Source organism: Lethenteron reissneri, chromosome 15 (assembly GCF_015708825.2).
Source record: "Lethenteron reissneri isolate LAM-NWPU_2019-01 chromosome 15, ASM1570882v1, whole genome shotgun sequence".
NCBI classification, from domain to species: domain Eukaryota; kingdom Metazoa; phylum Chordata; class Hyperoartia; order Petromyzontiformes; family Petromyzontidae; genus Lethenteron; species Lethenteron reissneri.
The window spans coordinates 8,191,772-8,218,345 of NC_083793.1; the positions used below are offsets into that span (position 1 = coordinate 8,191,772).

Sequence of the window (26,574 nt, forward strand, 5' to 3'; positions counted from 1 at the left end):
CCCGTTATTATTTTGCACTTGTAGTGTTTATACAACGCCCGATTTTAAACTTGACCTGTGGCATTTCGCGGTGTCTGTGGTTTCATACTGAACTTTAAATATCGCTGCCTTCTTGACAAATATATATTACCAAAGTAAGCAAACACACACAGACTCCCCAACCCCAAACCCGCTGCTCTTTATAAAAATGTTTTTTTTTTTACTTTTCAGTTTTAGCGAGAAATATGCACATTAATCAAATGCATATTGTTTACAGCTGGCGCTCTGCGCATGGTATTGAAGGGGCTGCTTTGCCGGCCACCACCACAGCAGCCAGTGCTATCCCGCTCAGCAGTAGCGGGCAGCAGCAGCAGCAACATTTCTGCCCACGTGTTTATCAGCACCGCACATCTTATCTGGCGTAGATAACACAGCAGCATTGGAGTACGGGTCAACTCTCCGCATGCAGCAGGCGATGATGGATGGCTCCCGAAACAGGGATCCTTTGTGATAGCACGCCGTGTCAACCAGTCAAATGACTGCGCCGAGCTGATACCCTGCTACGCCTGCCCCTAACCTTGTCGCGAGGCCACTCGCTCGCTCTCTCTCTCTCCATCTCGCTCGTTCCCCTCCCCTCCTCTGCGCCATCACCTCTTTCCATGACAATGGTGCTGACAGTGGCGCCCTCTGAACTATAATGCTTGCGGTAGCGTTTGCCGGAGAGATAACATTCAGCGTAGGTGCCGGGGTGTTTCGAAGGAGTCAGAAGCCGATTCCCTAGGCGGCACCATCGCGATGAACGGCGAATAGCCCCCCCCCCTCACAACCACCACGTGCCCCCCACTTCCCCTCGGGGGCGCTAACCCCAGCAGCCCGCAGTGTCCCATAGCCCCCCCCCCTCCCAACCACCACGTGCCCCCCACTTCCCCTCGGGGGGCCCAACCCCAGCAGCCCGCAGTGTCCCATAGCCCCCCCCCTCCCAACCACCACGTGCCCCCCACTTCCCCTCGAGGGCCCCAACCCCAGCAGCCCGCAGTGTCCCATAGCCCCCCCCCCTCCCAACCACCACGTGCCCCCCACTTCCCCTCGGGGGGCCCAACCCCAGCAGCCCGCAGTGTCCCATAGCCCCCCCCCTTCCCAACCACCACGTGCCCCCCACTTCCCCTCGAGGGCCCCAACCCCAGCAGCCCCCAGTTTCCCATAGCCCCCCCCCCCTCCCAACCACCACGTGCCCCCCACTTCCCCTCGGGGGGCCCAACCCCAGCAGCCCACAGTTTCCCATAGCCCCCCCCCCTCCCAACCACCACGTGCCCCCCACTTCCCCCGAGGGGCCCAACCCCAGCAGCCCGCAGTGTCCCATAGCCCCCCCCCCTCCCAACCACCACGTGCCCCCCACTTCCCCTCGAGGGCCCCAACCCCAGTAGCCCACAGTTTCCCATAGCCCCCCCCTTCCCAACCACCACGTGCCCCCCACTTCCCCTCGAGGGCCCCAACCCCAGCAGCCCACAGTTTCCCATAGCCCCCCCCTTCCCAACCACCACGTGCCCCCCACTTCCCCGCGGGGGCGCTAACCCCAGCAGCCCACAGTGTCCCATAGCCCCCCCCCCCTTCCCAACCACCACGTGCCCCCCACTTCCCCCCGGGGGCGCTAACCCCAGCAGCCCGCAGTGTCCCATAGCCCCCCCCCTTCCCAACCACCACGTGCCCCCCACTTCCCCGCGGGGGCCCTAACCCCAGCAGCCCGCAGTGTCCCATAGCCCCCCCCTCCTTGCCTGCCCTTTCCGACGTCCACAAACGCAAGTATAAGATCTGAGATTTGTCGACGCTGCCCATCTCGTGGGTACTGTAAATAAATAAACAAACAAGTAACTATCACAAACGACAAACCAAGAAGCCATCACGGCTGTCTCGACCACTGAGCCAAAACGAAACCGAGGAAATGCTGTGGGAATTGCAATTCTGCGGGGAAGACCGACACTCGGGATTTGAGTTTCGAGATAACTTTGTTCTTATGCTAATGCTGCTCTTTAGCTCAGGAGGGCTGCAGATGAAGGTTTGTTTTGTGTGGACAGCCTTATATCTCCCAGCCAACAATACGAGCAGCTGCTCGCCAGCAGGCCACTTGGCACGTGTGACGACTTAAGGTTGAGAAAGTATGGCTATCAAAGACTCATTAGAAAAAAATCAAGCGGCCACTCAAAACAACATTCCTGACTGTAATTATTAACCCGGGCATGAGCTTCGCGGGCCACCAAGACATGCCACGTGACACTTAAATAACACTTAGGCAATGCCAGTTTCATGAATTGGAAAGTAAATTTCATTTGAGGTTGCATTTGTATATTTTAACAATACACGATGTTTTAAAAGTGGACATGCAGTTAATACTATTGTGGTGTAAAGTCTGTACGCGTAATTTCGGAGTGCCTTCAACGTATTAACATGGTCCTTGTGGTATAATCAATGAGGCAGGATTATTATCTGCAAACACTTAGACAATATCTGTCATTGTCGTCAGAGAACAAACACAACTGCCATTTAAACACAGAGCGTTACAAACGATGTTGACGTTTCACTCCCCGAACAAGCACTTATCAGTGTAAGCATACAAATAAGAATGTTGTAATCAGAATCTGTATTTAGACTGGAGGAATCGGATGAGCTTTGACGCTATTTTTGACAAATGTCCAGTAGGGCCGGGTCGGAATCTTACAAGAACAAACATTACAAAAACACGACATGAGTGCAAAGTATAGGAAAGATAAGCAAGTCACTAAAATAAAGAAATAAGCAAAGTATATGAGTACAAATTGCAAAAGTATCATAATTCCTGCCAATGTTTCAACAATAATGCTAAAAGTTAAATGTGCAGCAGACCTGTCACGACTTGCTCATGCTACTGCTTTTAACAACGCATTTTTACGGCTAGAAAGAATAACGGTCAGTGACGTTCACAGTTTTGACTGATCTTCTTGGTTCTTTCGGTAAAGTCACGTAGAAGGGAAGTAATAAAATAATAAAAATAAAACATAATAAAGCAATTCTCACGACGTTTCGGCCACAACACAAGCAGCCGTCCTCAGGTGAAGACCGGGTCTTTTAGACGCTGTCGCCTCGACAGACCTGGTCTTCACCTGAGGACGGCTGCTTGTGTTGTGGCCGAAACGTCGTGAGAATTATTTTATTATGTTTTATTTTTATTATTTTATTACTTCCCTTCTACGTGACTTTACCGAAAGAACCAAGAAGATGAATCCCTGCAGTCACGAAAGCTTTAAATCGAAGTTTTGATTGAGTCCAAGCCCGGTCAGTGAAGTCAAACACATGGACCGACATACTCTTCGGTTCTTTCGGTACAAAGTCACGTAGGCATAAAATAAAATAAATCACAACGTTTCGGACGCTTGTGTTGCACCCGAAACGTCGTGATTGATTTTATTTTATACCTACATGACTTTACCGAAAGAACCAAAGAGTATGGATTCCTGCAGTCACGAAAGCCTCAAATCAAGATGGACCAACATCCTGAGAAACCTATAGGCTTGCCGCCTGCCATACGAAAAACTGTGACATATCATGAAATGAATAATATCTCACAGAGGGGAGAACACGCGTAACACACCATGATACAACCGCTCAAGACAATCCAAATGCATCGTCTTGATTGCTGCAATATTTTGCAACCGACATAAACCAGGTGGCAAGACTCATATTTGTCCAGGATATCTCCCTAAAATCGGCAAAACAAAAGTCCCAGGACAGGTGGCAACCCCTAGCGACCACGAGCGTGGCAGGAGTAGCGGGTGCTAATTGCAACGCTCACCTTGCAGACTTCATACAGCAATTTGTAGTGTTCGTCTTGTTTGCGCAGAGTGCACAGGTTACAGCCCATGTCTTCTTTGCGAGGGCACAGAAAAATACGAGCGAAGAAATAACAACAAAATGAAAAAAATACAAAAAGAATAACCCAAAAAAAACCCCTCGTTATTTCGTACGCTAACAACCCCGAACAAAAGTCCTCAATCGCCGGGCCCCGCTGGCAGAGATCAAAAGCGACAGTGGCGCTTTTGAGGCTGCAGCAGCCTACGATGCTCGCAGCATTCCCCAGCGCTGCCTGACACGTGCAGAAACAGGACGCCTCAGATCTAACTGCGTGCACGACCGCCGCTTCGCTCGCTCGCTCTCTCTCTCCCCCTCGCTCCCCTTTGCACAGCTGCACCATATGATCCTCGTGCGCGCACGCTCCTACAAGCCAGCATGCGTTTACCGCCCCCTTCCTTCCTCGCACCCCCCCGGCCGCCGCCCCCACCGCTAACCCAGTCCACCGTCTCCCCTCTCGTGCCTCCCTGCCTCTCTCCCTGCCGTTGCCCGTTCGCACATGCTGCTAGCTCCACCTCCTGCATAAGGGATTAGACGCTCCTCCGCCACCCCCCTCAACCCCCGCCAATTGCCCATTGAGACTGTGTTTAACGTAATTGGCGCACTATGACAGATGAGCGTGCGCACGTTAACGACCGGGCCAGTTTGGGCCGCTGTTGATTTCGCACCGCGGTTAGCGAGGTCGCCGGACCCCCGGTGTCTTCTCGGAGAGAGAAATCTCTGAATTAGTGAAATGGCCAGCGTATTATTCTTCTATTGATACAGGGCACTCCAGTGTACACTTACCAGAAGAAGAAGCTAAGTGTAATTTGAGCACACGTTCAATGCCTAAACCTTTCAGAGCCGTAAAGAATCTAGATTTTAACGTATAACTTCATCTTTATTAATCATCATCGGCGGCATCATCCTGTGCTTTGCACAATGAGTGCATTCAAGGTGAACACGGGGAAATTGAGGCCAGGTATGCAGATGGCAGCTTGTGATGCATACCACACACACTCTCTACCTTTGCGGGACAAACATTGCATTTCACAATCTTAAAGTTGTATTTATTTTGGCTAATTTTAAACTTGAACCAAGACATAAATAGTAATGTAAATAATAATTAACTTTATTTACCCAGAAATGCCTCGCTGAGTATCTTGACTGCTTTGTCGGTGGTTTCCTGCATCAGAAGGGTCCTGCATTGGGATACTTGGCCAATTTCACGAAAGAGTGTTGGCCACGTGGGAAGAAACTCGGGTACCTTGAGAAAACCCATGCATACGCCTGGGCAAAGGTTCAAGCACTGCACAGACAGACTCAATAATCCGTTGCTTGTACTTTCCATCTTCTGACCACCTCACAAGCACTCACATACAATTACCTACTCTTGCAATGAGAATGGCCTGTGCATATATTCTATTTATTCTAGATTTGAAGCTTTCGTGACTGAAAGGATTCATACTCTTAGTTTTTTCGGTAAAGTCACGGAGGTAAAAAAAAAAGGGAAAAAAAAGAAATTCATTATTATTATTTTTTTCATTTTTTACCTACGTGACTTTACCGAAAAAACTAAGAGTATATTCTATATACTTTACCAAGTAGGAATATTCGTACAAGTCACCGTATATTTGTTTAATTGTGCAATTAAAATCATTTGTCGGGACTACTTGTCGAGACTACGACTACTTATACTTCTAGGAATCTATTATAATAATAATAGGAATCTATTATTTAATGTCGAATTATGTTGGTGCAATATTTTTAATTTCTCACGTGACACTGCTGCACTTGATTATTTTGTTTTTCTTTCAAAATTTTGTTGACACAGGTCAGTCTTGCAGATGTGACTGCTATCCTGGTCTCTTGAGTTCTCACCTGCTTCAATGAATGAGACATACTCTTTGGTGCTTTCGTTAAAGTCACGTAAGTAGAAAAATAAAACAAAATAAAAATAATATATTACGACGTTTCGATCGCAACACAAGCGGTCGTCCGCAGGCAGAAAAAATAATCCAGCAGTGGAACTGCTGAACCAGCGAGAGAGCTGTTACAACCAGGTTACTACCTACGTGAATTTACCGAAAAAACCAAAGAGTATGGATTCCTACAGTCACGAAAGCTTCAAATCAACAATGAGACATCGAAAGACCACTGCAGGCCACGGTGAAGTTAAGTACGCGCCACGCAACTGAAAAACGTATGAAGAGCAATCATATTTTAAACATAACATTAAAATAATTCCCTCCACGTGTATTGGTGTTAGCTTTCTCGGAAAAAAAACCTGGCTTAATTTTAAACAAGTGCATAAGTTCGTCTGTGCACACAACGCTATAGAATAGTAGTTCTGGACGCCTGTGATTCATATTAAAATTATTCCACACAAGGCCGAGCCTTTTCAATAAAGCATCAACAATCGGGGTCAGGGAGACTGCGGCTTCGTGGCCTTGAACTCAACAAGCTCATTTTTCACTCGGTGCGTCGAGAGGGGTGTAGGAATCAAACAAGAAGCGGTAGAGAAAAAGAGCAGAGAGCAATAGAAGGGCGAGCCCAACCCTCATCCGCCAAACATCACAGCCTCTCGCAATGGGACCGCTGCCAATTCCCATGCAAATGGCCATGTCCTGGGGAGCTCGTCTTGGCTTGTTTAAATGCATCACCCATGACGGAACTGCTGTTAGAGCCCCCTCCTCTCCTTCTGAAGTGCTGGTACCTGCCCCCCTCCACAAAATGCGTCTCAGCTACTCACACGACGACGACACAGCGAACACGTAGCCCGGCGTTCGCCCACGGTGGGATGGATGAGAGAGGGGAGGACGGGAGGGCCTGGAGGCAGGGAGGGGAGCCCATCGACCCCTCCGTACGCAACGCCCTAGGGAGGACGTAATCTGATTTTTCGCCTTAATTTTGCGTAATTGTTTGGCGTTGCGCCAGTCCCAAAAGTGTCAGGACTCGGGAACGTTGGGAGATGCCGTACACTGGATGGGGAAGGGTCTCCGGCAAATTTCCTAAGCTGGAATCTGTTTGCCGTGTATTGCCCACAATGGGCTACGATCACGCGAAGATCAGCAGCGCCGCAAAATCCGTGCAGCTTATGGCCCAATGCGCGTGCATAATCAGAAGAAAATACTTTTGGTAAAGTTGTCAAAATTGTGACAATGAGTGTTTGTCCAAAAAAAGAAAAAGGTGTGGGAAAACAGCGATAAGTTAATATATTGATAAAAATGGCTCACCATTCCGTGTGTTCTACAACAGAATAATTACTTCGCATTAAGCCTCGAGGCAGCACGGAAAAAAATGAAAAAAATGCCTTATATTGACAGAGCAATTACTAACCCTTAAGAAAAATGTAAATGCAGCCTTCACATTTGCATTCTTCCTTGTTACGATCGCATTGTTTAATGGACAAAGGCCTCTCAACGAGCGGTAACAAAACGCAAAAAAACGAACGGGAACGTGTGCACACGATTTAGTTTTGCACGGATGCCATTACCAACACTAATTGGGTAAATATTTCACGCTGCACAACATTTTTTTGCACGCGCAAAAGCAAAAAAAAACCCCAAACCCCAAAAACGTGCAGCGGCGAAAATTGGCAAGAATGGCCGAAGATTTCTCATTGCTTAGAGCGTACTTTTTAATCAAGCTTTTGTCGCGGTTGGTAATGGGTTGTCGTCGTTGACAATGCGCGTTTGTTACCGCTGCCGCGTGAGGGATGAACCACGGTGAACTCTTTTGCCGTTTCTTTTTTTCCAGGGAGCAGTGGAAGGTTGACTCGTCACCGGCGCCAGAATCAACAAGGTTTTTTTATTCATCCCAAAGTAATCCGATGATCTATGAAGCTCTTTTTGACAGATGTCCAAGGAGGCGAGTTGGGTGGAGGAGGGAGGAATTTGTACAAACAATATCAACAAAGCACCTTCGCCCGCAGCCGTCGGGGGAATCTGTACACGATTCCCGTGCACGATATTGACTGCAGCTCAAATCAGATTGACTATTTGCTCAGCAGATGTTTGACGCGTGGCTAAAACGACAGGGCTCGGGGTTCAATGGAGGAATGAACGAGAGGAATGCCACGGACCGCTGAGTGTACGCTCTTTTTTTTCATTCGGAAAAAGTTTCCTTGCGTACATCAGGATGCAAGGTTTCATTCACCTCTGACGTGATCATTTGTGTATACGTTACTTATTAGCTTAATAGACGTAGGCTGGAGCAGTGGCACAGTGGTTAAGCCCACTGTGCAATGAATCTGGCATCGGTTTAGCGACTGTAGTGAGTGATATCTAAACGGGTCCTGGGCCTTGCTCCCTTCACCAATGAGTGTTGACCAACGTGTGGAGAAGTAATGGTCAAGCAACCTCCATGAACTCTATGGCACGGGAGGCCTTTATCCAGCAGTGAACTGGAAAAGGGCAATACACAGAGACATGGTTATTGATACGGCCGAAATAGACTTGAAGCATGTGGTGAAAAACAATGCCAAAGTTCATCTCAAAAAGCCATACGGATCCCTTGCATACATTTGCGTGACTCTGATCCATGCATCGCACTGCACGGTTGTACTCGAGCACACCTGTGTCCTGGCATCACCTGTAACTGGATAAAAAAAATACCAGCACTCAAATTTCTGGTCACCTGTTTAAGAGTGGCAGGACGCCAGGTGCGCGTGACTTCACTGCACATTATGCCGGCTGCGCTGTGTGAAAAAAGGTGGCAAGCCAGTCTGTTAAGGGAGCCTCCGTTTGTTTAGGGGGTTATGGCTGCATGCAGAAATGCGCATTACAAACAGATGTGCATGTCAATCACGCGCATTTAGAGATACGTGTCTGCGTTTTAACACAGGCGTTCTGGCACACGGGCACTACACATGCTGGTGTGCAGTATCATGTTCATTAATCTCGTTGCAAAAACAAAAAAAAGTGTACAGACCTGAAAATTGCTATGAGTAACGGTAGGCACTGTGGTAAATTTTATACGGATTGCTTTAGAGGTTGTATAGTTATAGTGAGACATTGCGAAGTATCCTCTGATATTTGGATGGACAGGCATAATGTTTACTGGCTATAACAACAGACAGCCTTATTGGGTGTGTTAAAATGAAACTATGAATTTCGCGATAAAAAATACAGAGGACTTCACAGTGCCGTTAACAGGATTCCATGGGCCATATAAACTTCTGGGTGTCACCGCTCCAGTAAAAAAAAGAAAACACACGGTGACAGCTCAGACCAAACACACAGCCGGTCGGGCATACGTCCTGCAGGTCGGAGGCGATCAAGTCCGGCAACACCACACTGGCAGAGTGCGAGACGTGACTGTGCCAGAGACGAGCCAACGCTTGTTTGTGTGATTTTTTTGGGCCGCCTTATTTTCAAACGTCGCAAACAACAAGAGAAAAGTTCTAGATTTGAAGCTTTCGTGACTGCAAGTATTCATATTCTTAGGTTTTTTCGGTAAAGTCACGTAGGTAAAAAAACTAAAATTAAAATTAATAAAAGTAAAACAAAATTAAAATAAAAATCACGACGTTTCGGAGGCAACACAAGCTTCAGGTGGAACCGTCACAGCACGCTTGCTGTATCAAGTACTTGATACAGCAAGACGGAAGCTTGTGTTGCCTCCGAAACGTCGTGATTTTTATTTTATTTTTATTTTACTTTTATTAATTCTAACCCTAAGAACAAGAGAAAAGTTATGTCGCCTTCTCGCGAAGAGCTGCCCCCAGTGTGCTGTGGTGGCGTGATTCTGCAGTGTCCTTCTCACGCAATCAGTGATCCATCAAATACTGCTGTCAGGTGCCAGCCAGATGAACGCTAAAGACATCCTGATCTTTTGAACCTTTCGGCATCAATCTTTTGCCACAATCATTAGCAATTTGTGCCGGATAAGTTGTTTTTTTGGTTGATCCAAAGTGTTCGAGCAGTTTGTGTGCCTACACACGAGCAGGCATGCTCGTCTGTGTGTGTGTGTGTGAATTTATTGCACGATGTTTGGCACACTGCTCTACGAAACCGCGCGACCTGGGTTCGCTTTTCTGCCAAAGCAAACGCCAGTGGCGAGTGAAATTTGAATCGGTGCTGGGCCTCCCCTAGGTTGACTCAGCCATAGATGAGTACTTTGTGTGGGTGTGTACCTCAGTAGTAGTGAGATCACCGGGTGTGTTGCAGGCCACAAAACCCCCTCGGTGTACTACGCAGGCTTTCGTAGGTGCTCGCTAACAGAACTTGCCCCAGTAGTCTGTGTAGGCCACACTGGGGACTTTTTTTTATCTTGGCGAAAATCTTTAAAGCAGACTAACTTAATAATCACAGGTCACGCGGGCATTTTTGTGACAAAATAGTTTTAATTGCTAAATCCGTTCACAGATACTCATTCAAGGGTCGAAGCAATTTTCTTACTTTGCTTTTATCACCTTTGAGGTTAGCGATCTCCTCAACAGGTGGTAAAATAAACTGCAATTCTTAGAAGACAAACGAGCTGCCCTTGGAAGCTTTTACAATCCACAAGTCAGGTGTGGCCAATAGAAGGTAAAGTGGATTGCTTGGAAAACCATCAATCATCCAATTAAGGATATTGGTCTGTTTGACACCAAGGCAGTGCGTACACCAGGTTGCCGCACTTTGCTCAATCGAATCGCAAGCTGGACAAGGCTGAAAGAAAATACTTTTTTGCAAGGACAATAACATTCCACGCACAAAAGTACACAGGCTTACTCAATTTGGCAGCCAATCTGCCTTAATCCCTCTTTCTTAATGTGCCGCAATATGACGCCTGTTTAATTGGACCTTTGTCCTGCCTGGACCCAAGCAAATTCTGGACAACAATCGGGCCAATTGTGGCCACTGGGTATTGCTCGGCAGTTACATTTCTGCGGAGCAACGCAGCTATGGCTCCCACGAGAAAGCTTTGGCATCAATGAGGCATTGATTTTGTCCACACCGGATGCCCCGATCTGACAGTTGTGGTGCATGTCGCGAGCAGCAAAACTCAACCGGAGCAGCGACCAGCATCGGCGTCACTGTGCCGTGGTGCTTATCCACCCCTGACCCCCTCTACGTCTGCTTTGTCCCCGGTCGCCTGGCACATCGATTTAGCGCAGCCCACGCACGTTCGTCCACAGCAAATTAACGAGATTTTTTTGCCTCTGCAGGGAGATAATGCGGCTGCTTGCTTTATTTTCTCCCCCCCCCCGCCTTCCACAATTGACGGAGAATATCTCCAAGCTGCTGTCAGAGCTCGGAAGCTCAGGAGAGGTTAAGCCTGGTGGGTACTTGGATGGAAGGCTGCCTGGACGTTGCAGTCTTTGGCAGTGAGGCGGCCAGGACAGTGAAGTATGACGATGCATTATTGTATCTATCTCTCACGTATCCTCTGTGTACTCCGGTTTCCTCCCACAAGCCAAACACTCACGAATGGAACTGGTCAAACATCTCAATGCAGGACCCTCCTGAGAAAGAGTCTCGAAAATGTTCTACTTCCTTGAAGCATAAATCTGCTGTCCACCCGCTGGACAAAACTTGGCAGCGACGACTGAAGCTCACAGCTATGGTGGGTGATCGCAGTGCATCCCTAATTAGCAACGAGACGTTAATTGCAGCATCTCGGATGTTAAGAGGAAAACTTGGAATAAACAAGTTCTGCAAACAAACGCGAGTGGCCCATCGATCCTGGCAGACAAGCGAACACAATAGGTCACTGCCATCTCACCAACGGTCACATCGTCTACGACAGGAATTCCGAGGAGGCTTGCTTCCCCATAACAGGCCATATCCTCCATTCATATGGAAATTAAGGCAAGATACAGTTCTTAAATTTGATCACTTGCAGTAAATCTGGCTGTGACGGTCCCACCTGATGACGGAGACTTGTGTTGCCTCCGAAACGTCGTGATTTTTATTTTATTTTACTTTTATTAATTTTAATGTTTTACCTTACGTGACTTTACCGAAAGCACCTAAGAATATAGTGGAATGGAGTTGAGCTCCCGGGATCTGGATTGAGATGCATCGGTTTGCGACACTGAGTGTGAGTCCCGTGGAACCCACACCGTGTCAATTTGGGCGGGACATGACTGAAAGCCCCGCACAGATGCATCGTCAGAGCATACCGGTGGATCTGTGAGACTCGCCGTCAAGTCCATTGCAAACACCCGGTAGCCGCAAAGTCACAAGTTAAAATTGGAGAGGTGCAGCCCTTGCACGTGCTTGCTCACACCACCACTGGTGAAAGGGCCTCCCACCAGAGAGAGCTCGACAGAGCCCCTCTAGAATGAGATTTGGCCTACTCTTCCACGCTGCCCAGGCGTCTTTGGAGAGGTGGGAGTACCGACACTCTGCCCCCCCCCCAACACACAGAACCAGCCAATCAAATGATTGTGGTGAATGTATTTGTGCTTCTGCATGCACAGAGGTGGGGAGGGGGGGGGATTTCATAAACTTGCGGCCGATTTTAAATCTGCCGTGCCGGGTTTATCCAATCGGTGACCTCTTAATTGCAAGACTAGTCTTCTTGGTTCTTTCGGTAAAGTCACGTAGAAGGGAAGTAATACAAATAAAAAAACATAATAAAATAATGTTTTATTTTTATTTTTATTATTGTATTACTTCCCTTCTACGTGACTTTACCGAAATAACCAAGAAGATGAATCCCTGCAGTCACGAAAGCTTTAAATCGAAATGCAAGTCTAGTGTTCAAAACAAATTCACAATGGTAGCATCCGTGCCATCAAGGTGTGGTAACTGTTTTCAGATATGATTTTCGATGAAGGACAAAAGATTAACCGCAATATACAGTGTATACATTCGGAATTATTTGTCGATAATTTTTAAGGACGTCAAAGTATCTGCAATAACAGAAGGGAAATTACATGAGTTGCTTCTTTTATTCCATGACAAAAGACAGAAATACTGAGCCATGAATCCTGATTAACTGTACACAATAACAATGCACCCTCAGTGCAGCACTGTAATGTGTAACATGTGATTAATACGCACATTTACAAATGCTGACTTATTTAGTCCAGTGATAATGTAAATAAAACACTATCGCACGTCATTATGTCTCCCACCACTGCAGCCTTTCAAACAATATGTAATTTCATCTTTTTGTGTAAGGGGCCGTCCATAAATGACGTCATGCGATTTTTGAACCCCCCCCTCCCTCGTCACACGGCATCACAAAAAGTCAGACCCCCCCCTCAAATATGACGTCACAAAGCTCTGCCCCCCCCCCCCGTCCCAAAACCATATTTCTATTTTGAAAATAAACATGCTTCAAATCGCTTTAAGCTATTGTCATTGTAGTGCGCATTTAATGTGGCGCTGCACTCTGATGTTGTAGGAGAAAAAAATGTATTAAAAGTCTATTTAATTAAGTAGAACGTGTTGTCTATATTTATTTAAAGTTGCGCATTTTGATGTGACGTCATATTTCTCACCCCCCCCCCCCCTCGTCAGACATCGTCACAAATGTCTGACCCCCCCCCCTTAGGTGCGTGACGTCATTTATGGACAGCCCCATATTCTCCCCCAATGTTATCCCGATTGTGCTATTGGCCTCATATCTTTCGAAGAAAGATCTATTGGGAAATCTCGCAAATCAGTGCAACCCAGTTTTGTTAGGGAGTGGCCCAGAGAAGTGGATATCATGAAGCTACCTTTTTGGAAGTGACCTTTGGTCTATACAGTAGAGAGAAGCAATTTCGCGTATGGCCTGGAAGTGGGATTCATGTTTATCATATGACCAGTAAAAGCTGGAAATTAGCAGAATGAAGTGCATGCAGAACCACATTGAATATCATGGTTTATTGTGCTTCAACAAGTGACAGGGCTAACACCATCAACTCACGACACTTGGAAATCCAGTTTATTCAAGAGTGGCTAAAACCTGGGTTCAAACCCAGGATCACAGCGGTGCCAGCCAGGGTGGCACGTGCCACCCCCCCCCCCCCCAATGATCCGATCGAAATCTCTAATTTCGATCGGATCATTGGGGTTTATTAGTAATAAATCGGCATTTTGCGACCCTCACTGCCACTGTGTAGCATATTATTACGTGTCAGGGACTCTGTGCGATGATAGGACAATAGTCTGAGTCCATAATTGGCAATAAGTAACGGCAAAGCGGTTATAAGTGACTCACATAATTGTGCGCAGTTGCGTACACAGTACATGGCTTCCCTGAAAGCAAACACCTTCAGCGAGCACGATGCTGATCACACAACGCGGTTCGAATTCGACCCTCGATCGATGTCTGCGCCATCGCCGCACACGCGTCGAATAAAAAGCAAGGGACAAGTCCTTACTAACTAATAACTCATATCATTTTTCATTGCTGGAGGGGTTTCCCCCCCTACCTGAAAATCCTGGCTCCGCCATTGACTTCTGAGCCACCCAGCCAAACCTCTCTGTCATACATATTTCATATATTGGAATATCCAGAGACATGACGAGACTTTTGGATTTGCAAACAGCAGCATCAGCAGCGACAACGATGAAGAACATCCTTCTGAATATCTTTTGTCAAGAGCTCAACGAAGCCATCTCTTTTTTTTTCCCGGTCAAAAAGACCCATCTTCAGACATTTGGGGCCACAGCATCGCTGTCTTGTTTTTAGAGAGTGCTCTAGACGTGGCCGCCCCCGAGTGTCGGACCCTTTTCACCGCCGTCATGCATTTCTTGGGATTTCACTCTCCCAGCGCAGCTTTAGATTAGACGGCCCTACATCCCTCCTGGGAGTCCGTGATGCCGAAAGACCGAGCGTCCAAATACCAGGGGTGGGGTCATCGTCTCCAGCAATCGCCGTGACCTCAGGCGCAGACAGCAAAAATCCCATACCCGTAAACCTGAAAATAAATCTCTTACAACAGCAACAGTAATGCCCTGGCTTGTGGACTCCTGATGGCTTGGGGTTGCCTTCAAAGTTCATACGTCTACCAAGGTTTGTGTCCCAGCCAATTTATGTCTGAAGGCTGTGTGTGGCAGTGTACGACATACCCGCAAATCGACAATGCCTGGTTGCGCAGGAATTCGTGGGTTCGATCCCAACCCTGATGCCTTTGTATATTTGGAATTCGCGTGTTCTCTCACTATCCCCGTAGTCGCGTGGGTCCTTCGGTTTTTCCCTCCACATTTCGAAACTTGGATTTAGATTATTTGGCTATTACAATAAATTCCCATATGATGGTGATCCTCTTCAATGAGCCATCATGTGCGGCCATGTTACCTCTCATGAAGTTTCGATTTAAAGCTTTCGTGACTGCAGGGATTCATCTTCTTGGTTCTTTCGGTAAAGTCATCACGTAGAATGGAAATAATAAAATAATAAAAATAAAACTTAATAAAATAATTCTCACGACGTTTCGGCCACAACGCAAGCAACCGTCCTCAGGTAGCTCAGAAGTGGTATTACTGTTATGTGTTTTTATTAATGTTGTTATTGTAGAAATGAATATAAATGGATATAAGCACACCGCATATAAGCACAGTTATTATATCGACACACGTGGTTACATTATTAGACTAATGTGGGGGGAGGGGAAGGCAGTAGACAACTTCTTATATAAGCACACTATTGTGGATATAAGCACATCTGGCAATTGCTGCCATGGGGGTGTGCTTATATCTGGCGTCGTCTGCACTATTCTTAACAGTTAGTAAGTGTATCATTACAGGAGACATTAAAAGTGATATATTGATGAAACACGGACACTGTGGTAACAACAACATTTGTCCATCATATATAATTCACCGTGCTATGCTTATGAGCGATCTATATCACAATGCTTTTTTGTTTATCTTTTTCCCCCCCGACAAAGTTTCCCACGAGATTTACTGCGCCCGCTACAAAAAGGGGGATGACGCGATGCTGCCCGGTTCGGCACCGGCGACACAAACCATGACACAGCCCTGCCTTGAGCGCGACTGACCTGGCACGCGTCCACTGCATTATTAAAATAACAAAACAACAACAACAAGAAGAAGTGCCATCAGCCTCTCTTCCGCCCTTCCCGCTCTGCGGGGGAGCGGCCGCTCGGGGTGGGAGGGAGAAATGGGAGCTCATGATGGATGGTCAGTGTGCCTCTTTACGACCGCTTCGCAGGATGTCCCAACATCCCATAGATGTGCTCACGCAAGCCCGCACACGCGCTCGCTCCCGACACGCGCGCAGGCAACCTCCAACGCAGGCCACAGCGACGAACACACACTTAAAGCCGCATTGATCCCACGCCACGCCACTCCTCCCCCTCCCCTCCTCCTCCCCCTCTTCCACCGCCAGCAATGCCGCAATGATTTACTGATATAGACCACAATTACCAAGCTTTTGTGCCGAGAGAGAGGGGCTGACCAGAGAGAGCGATGCGGGTAAGGGCGTCTCTGCGTGTGAGCACGGCCCCACAGTTGCTATTCTCTTTCTTGTGAAATCAACGGGCGTCAGATGTCAAGATAACCCAGCGAGCTAGAAAGAAAACGTCTATCCTTGTCTCCCTAACCTCTGCGCTCCCTTTCCTCATTACACAAACCCCCGAGGTGTCACCCTGCCATCTGGAGAGATTTTGCTAATTTGCCTCTCCAGCAGTGGATCTGGCGTTCGACGCACGTAGCAGCAACACAACCGCGCTTACTTAAAAGGCAAAACTATGTTTCTTTCGGCAAAAAAAAAATCCAATCCTAATTACGCTTCAGAGGGCTTTTTAGTCACACATTTCCTTTTACCATTGCCAAGCACTGGTTACCCCGCGGAGTGTAATATTATTAACATAGGCATCTGGTATTGTGACAGTAGCGACGGAGAGATAGAAAGAGAGTACGGATCCTGAGTCTTCTGCATCGACGAACATGACTGACTGCTTCAACAGGGAGCCATCTCTGCATCGCACCCCCCCCCCCTGCCTGTGTCTGTTAGCAACAAAAAACTCTGGCACGAGTCCAGTCTCCTTTGCAGTCCCTCAGTGTCACAGACACATCACCCGACACATCACCCCGCTGGGTGTAAAGGACAAAAAAAAAAACACTGCGCCGTTACGTGACGCCAACTCGGGAGGAGTATGGCAACCGATGTGCAACAAAAAAAAAATAGACGTTATGACGCTGACGTTTGCCGGTCTAATTAACGTAACGAGCCAGCGAGCACGGCTAAGAAGAGGCTGTTGTGGTGTGGAGGGTAATAAAACCGAACAAAGAAAACCGGTAAAAAAAAAAACCTGTTTTAAGTTTATTAAGGCAAGTCCATTAAATTACGTTCTAGCGCGTCACATTATCATCCACTAAAGCGTTGGCTCCTTTTAGCAATTTAAAAAGCTGTTATGTCACACGCTGGAGTGGCGGTGCAATGGTTAGCGTCCTGTGCTAGGAATCTGGAGAAGTGATATTTATTCCCATCCATGGCTAACATCGGTGGGGTTGCCACCCTTCACCAACCCACGCTGACCAACTTGGTGAAGTATGGTTAAACAGCTACCTTGATCGACATGGTGAGGGGGATGCTTTCATCCAGCAGTAGACTGACGAAGAGACGTGAATCGTTATTATTATCATCATAATGCCGCACAGTTCCTGTGCCCTTCGAACATTCGCTACGAGGGCTGCGCGGTGCACATGGTGCTCAGATTATTTGTACATTTTTACATAATCAAACCAATTTATTATCAGAGACTTGTTCTCTTCAGAGTCCCTCGAACAGTCGAGAGAGATGCTACGGAACACAGCTTGGGGCAATTCGGGACAGGGGGAAAGCATTAATTTTTATTCAAGGCGTGGTGGCTCCTGGCTGGCTTGAAGTGTAACGTGACAGCTTGTCTTGGCCTAATTGGACAGCCCACTTCTGTTTGATGGTGGCACACCTACACAATGTAAGCATGAGGAAATATAATGAGAAGATGCTGTAACCAGAGACCCATGCTGTTATACAGCAAAGGAAGCATCCTGGAGGAGACCGGTGCAAAAGAAAATCTGTTATAAAATTGTGTTTTTTTTTGCACTGCGAAAACAATAATGCAAATGTGATGCTAATCTACCACATGGGTTTTTGTGGTTGTGCTGCACAGTTCTCCGAGTTGTTTTTGGGGCGTTGTACCGCGCGTGTTGACCGGCGCGATGTCTGCCCTCTCTCGCGGAAGCCGCTTTTGGGATCGAATTGAGGATTTGGCTTGATGCCCGACGTTTCGCACCGCGTGTTGGGGAGCTTCATCAGGAATTGAATTGAAAGAGCTCAGGGCCACGCGGAGCGAAATATCGGACACCGTGCCCGAACAACGGCGCGGTACGAGGCACGGGCACACGGTCGCGATGCTGCGAATCTGCACAGGCAAAAAACACAAGAACTCGTGTGTAATTAACCGGTACGCTTTAAAGCAACACAAGGAAAGCGATCATTAAGTAGCCCAACACAAGTTTAATACTAGAGGGGAAACGAAAAGAAAAACCCCCGACACGTCTGGTTGAACACGGCGTGATCTGAACGACTCTAAGGGGACTGACTCCTAAAGCTGAGGTCACCGGTGGTCGGCGGGGTTGAGGGAATGTGTCAGGCTCCTGGGCAAGGGGTCGCAGGGTGGCAGCCACGACATGCCAGCTCCCATCACACTCAAACTGACACACAAGTGAAACTAAATCCCAGAGCAGGCCCCCTGACACACATCTGCAAATTACTTAGAGCCGGACTCCCTTCAGTGGCCCGTTGCGCGGCAGGTGAACCCGTAATGACGTCTGCTAGATTTGTATGTTTGTTCCATTTTCTATTTTGCATATCCCCGACATAACTTAATCAAAGGAATGCACGACATGATGGGATTTTTTTTTTGGTTTACATAATACAATACACCGCAGCCCGTGGCGCAAAGTCCTGCTCAATTACAATTACGCTGGCCTTACGGATATTGACTGCCAAATGGGAAACAATAATGAAATGCATGAAATGGTTGTTTCTGCAAAGGAAGTGTAAGTGTATTGTGCTGTTGCAATCACTAAGCAAAAAATTCAAGTTCAAAAAGTCATCCGCAATTATTTTAAAACTATTGATTATCCCCTACATTGTCAAAGCTCAATTTTTCATTTTCCTAATTTAAGCCATTCAATTTAAGGCAACAATAGTTGACCTTATATAAACTCTCTACTCACGTGGTGCATGGCTCTGGGCCTCGTGTTAATGCATTTAACCTAATGCCCTTACCCAGACCGGCCGAGTGCCCGATCGGATTTTCCAAAGTCTTATCGACTCATTATTAAAACCTCCATTTGTCACCGGCCGCGAGGGCCTTACAGACACTGGGCGGTTGGACATGGCAGCCCGGCTTGGCCCGCTGTGGACAACACTCATGCATGGGGCCCTGCGTGCCTCTCCTTCATTCTCTCTCTCGCTTTCTCCTCTCTTTCTCTCAAGAGAGGACAAATCACTTTGGGCAATTTGCTCGATCGGCCCAGCCCTCAGTGTCCATCCCAAATGCCATTAGTCACGGGCGCAAACGCCTCTGGCCAGAGACAAAGCTGACCCCAGTTGCCCCCCCCCCCCCCAGGCATAATGACACTTATTAAGGCACACCTACAGACCCTGCAAGTAATAAGTTACGCCGTTTCCAAACCTCACGCCAATGTTTTACTCCTGCCATGGTTTTTTTTGGGCGTTTTTCAAATATATTTTTAGCAAGGAAAGTCGGAAAGTATCGAGCACGTGTTTTGTCGGCGAGCGAAAGGCGGCGGCTTATCTCCGACGCTGCAACGACATCGCAGGAAGCAACGCTTCCTTCCTCGAGCCGTCAACGGGAGGGGGCGGTTCACAGGTTAACATTTCTAAACTGGTACGTTTTCACTGCGCGTTTTACAGAGTTTTAACTCTTAATGCACTGGAAATGCGTGCAGGGTGGAAGTCTCTGAAGCGAGTCAGATCGTTTTGCCGCACTGTGAACCACGATCTGCAATGGGTGTTGAACTAGTTTGGTTAATGTTTGCTGTTAACACCATTTTAAAATTACTGCCTATTCGTTGAGCATTGCTACGATTAAGAAGTTCAAGTACTTTGCACTTTATTGTATGCCCAGTAACACCCAATCCTCGGATTAAGGGTTAATGAGGATTAGCTAAACGGAAGATAGGTCACTTGCCCAATGACCTTTCGATTAACTTATTTTGCACAGTTCACAGGGGGCTCTGAGAGCCGCGTAACACTCGTAGCCCAAGTCGCCTCGAGAAAGAGACGTGGAAGAAAAAAAAGGAACGATAGGGAATAATGTCGCCTGTTTGGCAGCATTTCTGGGAGTAAGGAGAAGTGTCCCTGGGTTTTGGTGGTGGGGATAAAGCCCAGTGCACAAATTTTGCACAGAAAAAGGTCAGCATTAACATGCACTGTTTGTTTAGCCACGGATAACAATACCGGCACTGGGTGGTTAGAGATTTGAAAGATAATTGCGCTTTCCTTGCACCTTATTACATTTCGTCAAGGCAGCTTTGAAATCGCTCGAAATTCAGCGGCTGATAAATTCGAGTATCCGATATGTAATACTGTGCTACTTGTGCTCAGATTCCATTATTTCGCTTTAATGAACTGAAACATAATTCGCGAGTGTTTAGAGCGCGCTGTGACGAATGCACGACCGGACGGTTCTACGGGGCAACGCAATTCCGAGTGTCACATTCGAATTCTCATATTTACAAAAAAAGTGATGGCCGAATAAGCCACCGTCGTGTCGACCGATCCACACTTACAGTACTTCCTTTGTGCTAACCATCGACACAACAAGCTGCCTAGTTAATAAAGGGATGAAAGCCCCTGACTCTGGCCCTCGAGATAGGTGGGGCGGGTGGTGGGTTGGGGCGGAGGGGAGGGAGGGAGGCAGGTTTCCATCAATTTCTCCCTCCCCATTTCTCGTGTTACGAATCTGAACAAAGAGCGGTCGGCGGGGCTGCACGCCCGAGCGGGCAGCAGATGGGCAGCCGTGAGCGCGTGTCAGGCGCACCGGCCCCGCGACCCCTCGCTCCCCCGTGCTGCTCTCCGCTCGGCTTTGCTCGGGTGGGCCAGACTCACTCTCACAGCTGGTGCGGCTAAACGGCGCATGACTTCCATCCATCTGTGCGACAGTCGAAGAAGTCCTCTTCGGCTTCTCGCTCGTCGCCACCGGGCGCCAAGCCAAGGGTTGCCACCTCCAAGTGGGCTTGGGCAGGACACGTCGATGGGCGAGCAGGGCCGCAAAAAGGGGGCGGGTGGTGGTGAAATGGGCGATGTGTCCCAAACCTCACACAAATAATGGAAGCCCACGGTAGGCCTGTAGATGGTGGAATAAGGGAGGCCACACGTGGCATTCTGACCTGGGTCTCCATTAATCTCTGGGCAGCCTTGTGGCCGATGGTCAAGAATAATTACGGAGTGGCAGCAAATAGATGGAACGCGTCCGTGAGGCCGTTAACCAAGGAAATGGAGCGACAAAATCAGTCAATGTGCAGGAGTTCGGTAGATTATTACATCACAAGATCGTAATAGGTGGCAGCAGCTTGGGAACGCCTTCATCCAGTAGTAGGTTGAACATGGCTGCTGCTGCTGATGATGATGAGCATGGGAGGAAGACAATCTCACAATACCAGAAGAGGGGAGAACGACATCACTGTGAAACGAGGTTCTTCGTGGGAAAACCAGGACAGGTGGCAGACAATACGAGCTCTGTCGTGGAGCCAACAGCGATGGGTTGGCCCCTGCCTTCCTTGACACACAGCCCAGTAGGGGTAGTAGTGAGTGGTTTTATTTGTTACGAAGGCAGGGTTTTCACGTGGCAGAGAGAGCCCACCACATCGGAGGAAGTCGCCAAGGAAAGTGAGACCAGAAACAACGGGATGCTGTACTCGGGAGAGAAGTGCAGCAGTCCCCATCCCACCCCCCCCCCCTTTTTCCACTGGTACAACAGCGCCGAGCCAGCCAGCATGGGGTCCTCGTCGATTAGTACGGTTGGCTACGTACGGTGCGAAAGAAGTTCAAGCCTCACCATTCTGGCGAATTGCCCGATGATGCTGGATGCAATTACCAGGGAAACGTCGTACTCGAATTGTAAATGTTGTGGTTTCACGCTTCAACACACCGGTGGGCTAAAGCAGTGAACTATTTGTCTTTTGTCAACGTGACACTTTTTTACTGAATGGCCGTGTCGGGTGGTGGAGGGTTAAGACACATTTATAAATAACGCGATCTAAACCCAAAAACGTTGATTATGAATTTCAACATACACACATACGCACGGGTGATTTTCCACTGGCTATTTGCCATGCTGAGCTGGAACCAAACCATTGCACGCCGGCCTCACTTGACTCGTGAATCTGTCTTGATTGGCTAATGCAGGGCCAGGGATGGGAGTGAACGACGCATTCATTACGTGCGATGTCAGTCAGTACACTGTGAGGACACACCATCGCAGCGTATACGCACATCTCGACTCCGTCAATGAGTGTGAGGCCAGCGGCGATGCTCGCCTTCTGAAGTGCGGTTCCCATGCTGCAAGGCTGCACAGTCGAAAAGAGGTCTAAGTAGTTCGGATATACCCACTGTAAGCCAGCGAGACGGCTGCAGCATCCGTAACTTGCTGGAAGTTGACTTGCATGAATGAGTGAATGGATTGATTTAAAAAAAAATTGTTTTCCAGAACCTTGGAGAGAGCCAATTGAGATAAGGGGGAAATAGGTGTAAAATTTAAAACCCAAGTCTTTCTGGTGGCAGAACGATAACCAATAACCCTAACTGATGCCAGCGCCTGACACGGAATTGGCTCAGTATTTTTTTCCCCAACCATGAAAGCAGCTTTCTGACGCTTGTAATCCCAAATTGCTATATGCACGCATAAAATGACTTTTACCGCCATGCGGAGCAGACAATAATATTTGTGGGGATAAAAATATATATTTCAAATGAAGGGAGTTCGTGAAAGCAAAACGAATTACCTTGACCTACCCAAGTGGTGAAGGTGAAAAGTTGTAATTTTATTTCTATAATACACATTTAAATAGGTGATCATTGTTTTTTTTGCAAATTTTCTATAAAACTCTTTTGCTCCAATTTTATCCTGATATGCCCAAGCTTAGTGGAAAAGACATTTAATGTGGTGGGTGGCTTTTTTTGTTCTTCCTGCAGTCATTGGTGGCCAGGCTGAGACCATGAATTCACCATGAACTCAGTCACTCACTCACTAGAGAACCCCGTTTATTAACAACTCAGTCTACGTGTGTCTACGGATCTTTACGCGAGTTTTTGGTGACTTGGCCAAGACGATCAACTCAATACAAACGGCTGCCTTGACTTGGACCAAGGATTCCCAGCGGTTCCCAAGCTCAGCACTCTAACCCCTGAGGCACCCAGCCACCTCATTGCTTTCATGTAAAAGCCACAATCGATCCTGTTGATGTGGATCACCTCTTAGTTTGAAGGGGGGTCTTGAAGAGGTTGGGAAATTTGGCTTAAAAATGTATCTCAATGACCATTGGTACATTTCTCATGTGACCTGTGAATACATGAGCTATGAAAATGTTGAAATGTAAAGGTACAGACCAGCATTGTTTGTTTTTGGTTTTAATGCACTGATGTTAACACCAACATGTATAGATTACTGAATGGCTCATACTTGTACGCAATGTACAAGTACCTGTGGTAATTTACTTATACAGTGGGGCAATGGTGGGGCGGGAGGGGGAGGTGCGTGCATGCGTTCGCCCAAGAACAAGAACGCGGCTTTTAAATATTTGACACTTTTCCCATCGATTCTACTTCGAGGCCGTAAACGTCGGGGGCCAGCGCTGGCAGCGCTGCACCGTTTGGGTGTTTTTTTTTTACGGGAATTAAAGCGCTCAACGGCGCCCCGGTGGGACACACAACGGTGCGCCGACGTTCTCCAATCTGTGACCCAGTGGAAAGATGCCAGCTCAGCCCGTTACCAGCGCCTCCGCTGGAAGCAGAGTAATAATGAGCTGTAAACAATTCCGCAAAGTCCTGCTGGTGACCTCCATGCCATCATGCAAAGCGGTGTCTGACAGCTGCTCAGAAACTCGCCATCTTTCTCCAGGGTTTTTGTTATTTAATTCTCTCTTTTTTTTACTTACCATTCTCAGTGATTACATATTGTTTAACCGAAGGCTTATGGCTAAGCCAATTTCTGGAAGTAAAGCTCTTGCTCGCAAAGCTCAACCTACCGAGTTATTTTAGGTGATGCCGCTTCAGCTCTTGCACATGCAAGTGTATTTTTTTTAAATAAGAAAGTTATTGAACGCAATGTTTTTGAACTGCGTAGGCTGTTCACGGTTGTGCTGCTGCCTCGCTCTCCAATGTATTGAGGGGTTGTACCATGTGTTGTTCGGTACGATATCTGACGTTTCGTGCCACGTGTCTGGATGAATTGAATCAATGCTCATTACAACCCAAAAATTACATGGAAGAGTTGGGGAATATTTTATCTATTCTATCTATGTCAAAAAAATGTAATCTAAAATATGTTTGTTAAAAACTTCCACAAAATTATTACAATGAATGAAAACATACCATTTCACAATAGAGGGTTTTAAATTTGTTTATGTACGGTTGTTTTTGTAAGTGTGTTCGGCTACCAGAAAAGCAAATTACGTCTGGTAATGTGCTGTAATGGACAGTTGTAATTGTTACAAATGCTTTGCGGTGCTGGCATCAGCTGTTTAAACTAACACATAAGCTGCTGCCTTTTGTGCAATATTGCCAGTGCAGCAAAAAAAAACATTCTGTGGTCCAGATTGACCAAACGCCAGCGAGAAAAGGCCCTCCTCTTTCAAGGTCGGCCGGCCTTGTGGCAGGCAGGCAGGCAAGGCAAAGCACACAAAACGATGGCCTCCGCTCCTGACTGGCAAGGCAGACGCAGTGATGGAGGCGCGGGGGTGGCAGCAGATCAACGGAGCAGGCCACCGTGGCGGTCCTCCAGATGGCCAGGAGGATGAAGATAGATGGGAAATATAAGAGGGGAATTAATCTCGGCGAGTGACATCATCAGAGTGTCATTTATCACGGGCCGCCAGGAGTAACAGGAGTGTTTGTTCCACCTCGGAGCTCCTGTGTGGTTGTGATGGATCCTTCGAGTCCGGCCTACTTAATACCCCTCTGGTCAACTGGCAGAATGGTGGTGGCTGAGCTTATTTGTGGATACATTTTTTTGCCGATATTGCTCCCGCTATTTTCTCGATGAACCCGTGTAACGCGGGGAGCCAATGCGAGTAAAAAAACACGTGTCCATAGATGCTTACATGTTTCTCCGTTTAAAAAAGAAATACGATTATTATTCGGCCAATTAATCTACTGTTTGTACGTGCTCTGCTGTACGAGGTAACCAAAGGCCATCAGATGCATTTCATGTGAATTCAAGGCAGGTGCAAAGCTATTTTCAAGCATTGACATCCGACAGGTTCTTGTTGGCGGCATGTGGATTTAAATGAACAACACGTTTATTACGTGTTGCCGCTAGTAAATAAAACAAATGTATAAAAAAAACCCGCAAACAAACAAAATAAAAAACAACGTCGTCACCGACGATTATTAATGTGCGCGCCCATGTCCCACGAGACGAATATGTACTGGCAGATAACAAATTCCAAAGGCTAATTTTTGCTTCCCTGCCAGGAACAGACGACAAAGGGATGACACAAAAAATGTAAATTACCATCCCATAAATCACGGCGAACCAGGCTGACAGGTGAATAATGCCCATATGCTTATCATGTCGCTAACTCCTTCCGACAGCCACAGCCCACAGTGTTGATAAAATTCACATGAACTGTGAGCCATTTCATCTTCGTCCTTCAATCAGTAAATGTATTGGCGGCCTCTTTGATGTGCAAAATTCAAACAGCTGGAAAGGTATTTTACTGCCTAAAATGTGTTTTTCATATATATCTATCGTGCTTTTGTATATTTTATACACACTGTGTTCAATGCAAAGGCATATATTTTTTATAAACCTCTGACAGAGGTGTAGGTCACGTACATGTGAAAGGAGTTTTCACAAAAGCACGCATGGCTAATAAAGGTAAATATGTGAACTGGCAGCCAAATTATTCCGCTGCCCAATTATTTCACATTCACCCATTGAATGAATGCAGTGCAATGCGCTGCACACGTACGTATGTTGAACTTATTTTGCACCATACATAGTCAACTGTGCTAATCGGAGGTGCCTCTCTCCCAGCCTACGTACACCCCCAAATCTAACAAACGGAACGAGACTTTTCATGGTCCAACCACATCACAACAGGAAACAAGCCTGCCGTGGGGTGGTGAAACGGTGCCGTCGCTCTTGCCCGACTCAAGCGAAACTTCACTGCGATGGTCGACGCACACGCCTCGCGATTCAATTGCACTTATCCAAATAACAAGGGCTTCGGAGCCCAGAGGGCGTTCTCAGCAGTGACAATCCCGCATCGGGGGAGGAGGAAACCGTTGCCAGCTGCAGGCAGGGTACCACACAGACACGGAGGCCCTTTCATGGCCGTAGTTGGACGCTGAGAGGTGGCGAGACAGAGTGTCGCTTGTCACGCCATTATGTCAACTGTCTTCTGGCAAATGAGACTCGCAAAATAACGGGGGAGTCTTCAAAATGAGCATTCAAAGTTCGCACCCTTCATGGAAGAACGGGAGGAGTGCGGGGGCCGCGCTTGTTAAGCGGTGACGAGGACACAAAGCGATTGCCGCTATTCAGCAGTCGCGCCGAAACAAAACACCGGGAGAGGCAGCCCGAGCGAGCACAGATAACCACAT

The 26,574-nt window shown here is 47.4% G+C and overlaps 1 protein-coding gene across 2 annotated transcripts in view; it reads right to left on the reverse strand.

The window, feature by feature from the left end:
- Positions 1–26,574, reverse strand: part of PDZRN3 (PDZ domain containing ring finger 3) — a 162,443-nt gene that overhangs the window by 59,230 nt on the left and 76,639 nt on the right. Inside the window, exon 1 of one of the 2 annotated variants that reach the window (XM_061551972.1) lies at positions 3,803–4,187. The exons of the other annotated variant lie outside the window; for it this stretch is intronic. Within the exon in view, the coding sequence (XP_061407956.1) occupies positions 3,803–3,871 (69 nt within the window). The 5' untranslated portion in view covers positions 3,872–4,187. Of the gene's footprint in view, positions 1–3,802; positions 4,188–26,574 lie in introns of those variants that run through there. 2 annotated transcript variants of the gene reach the window in all.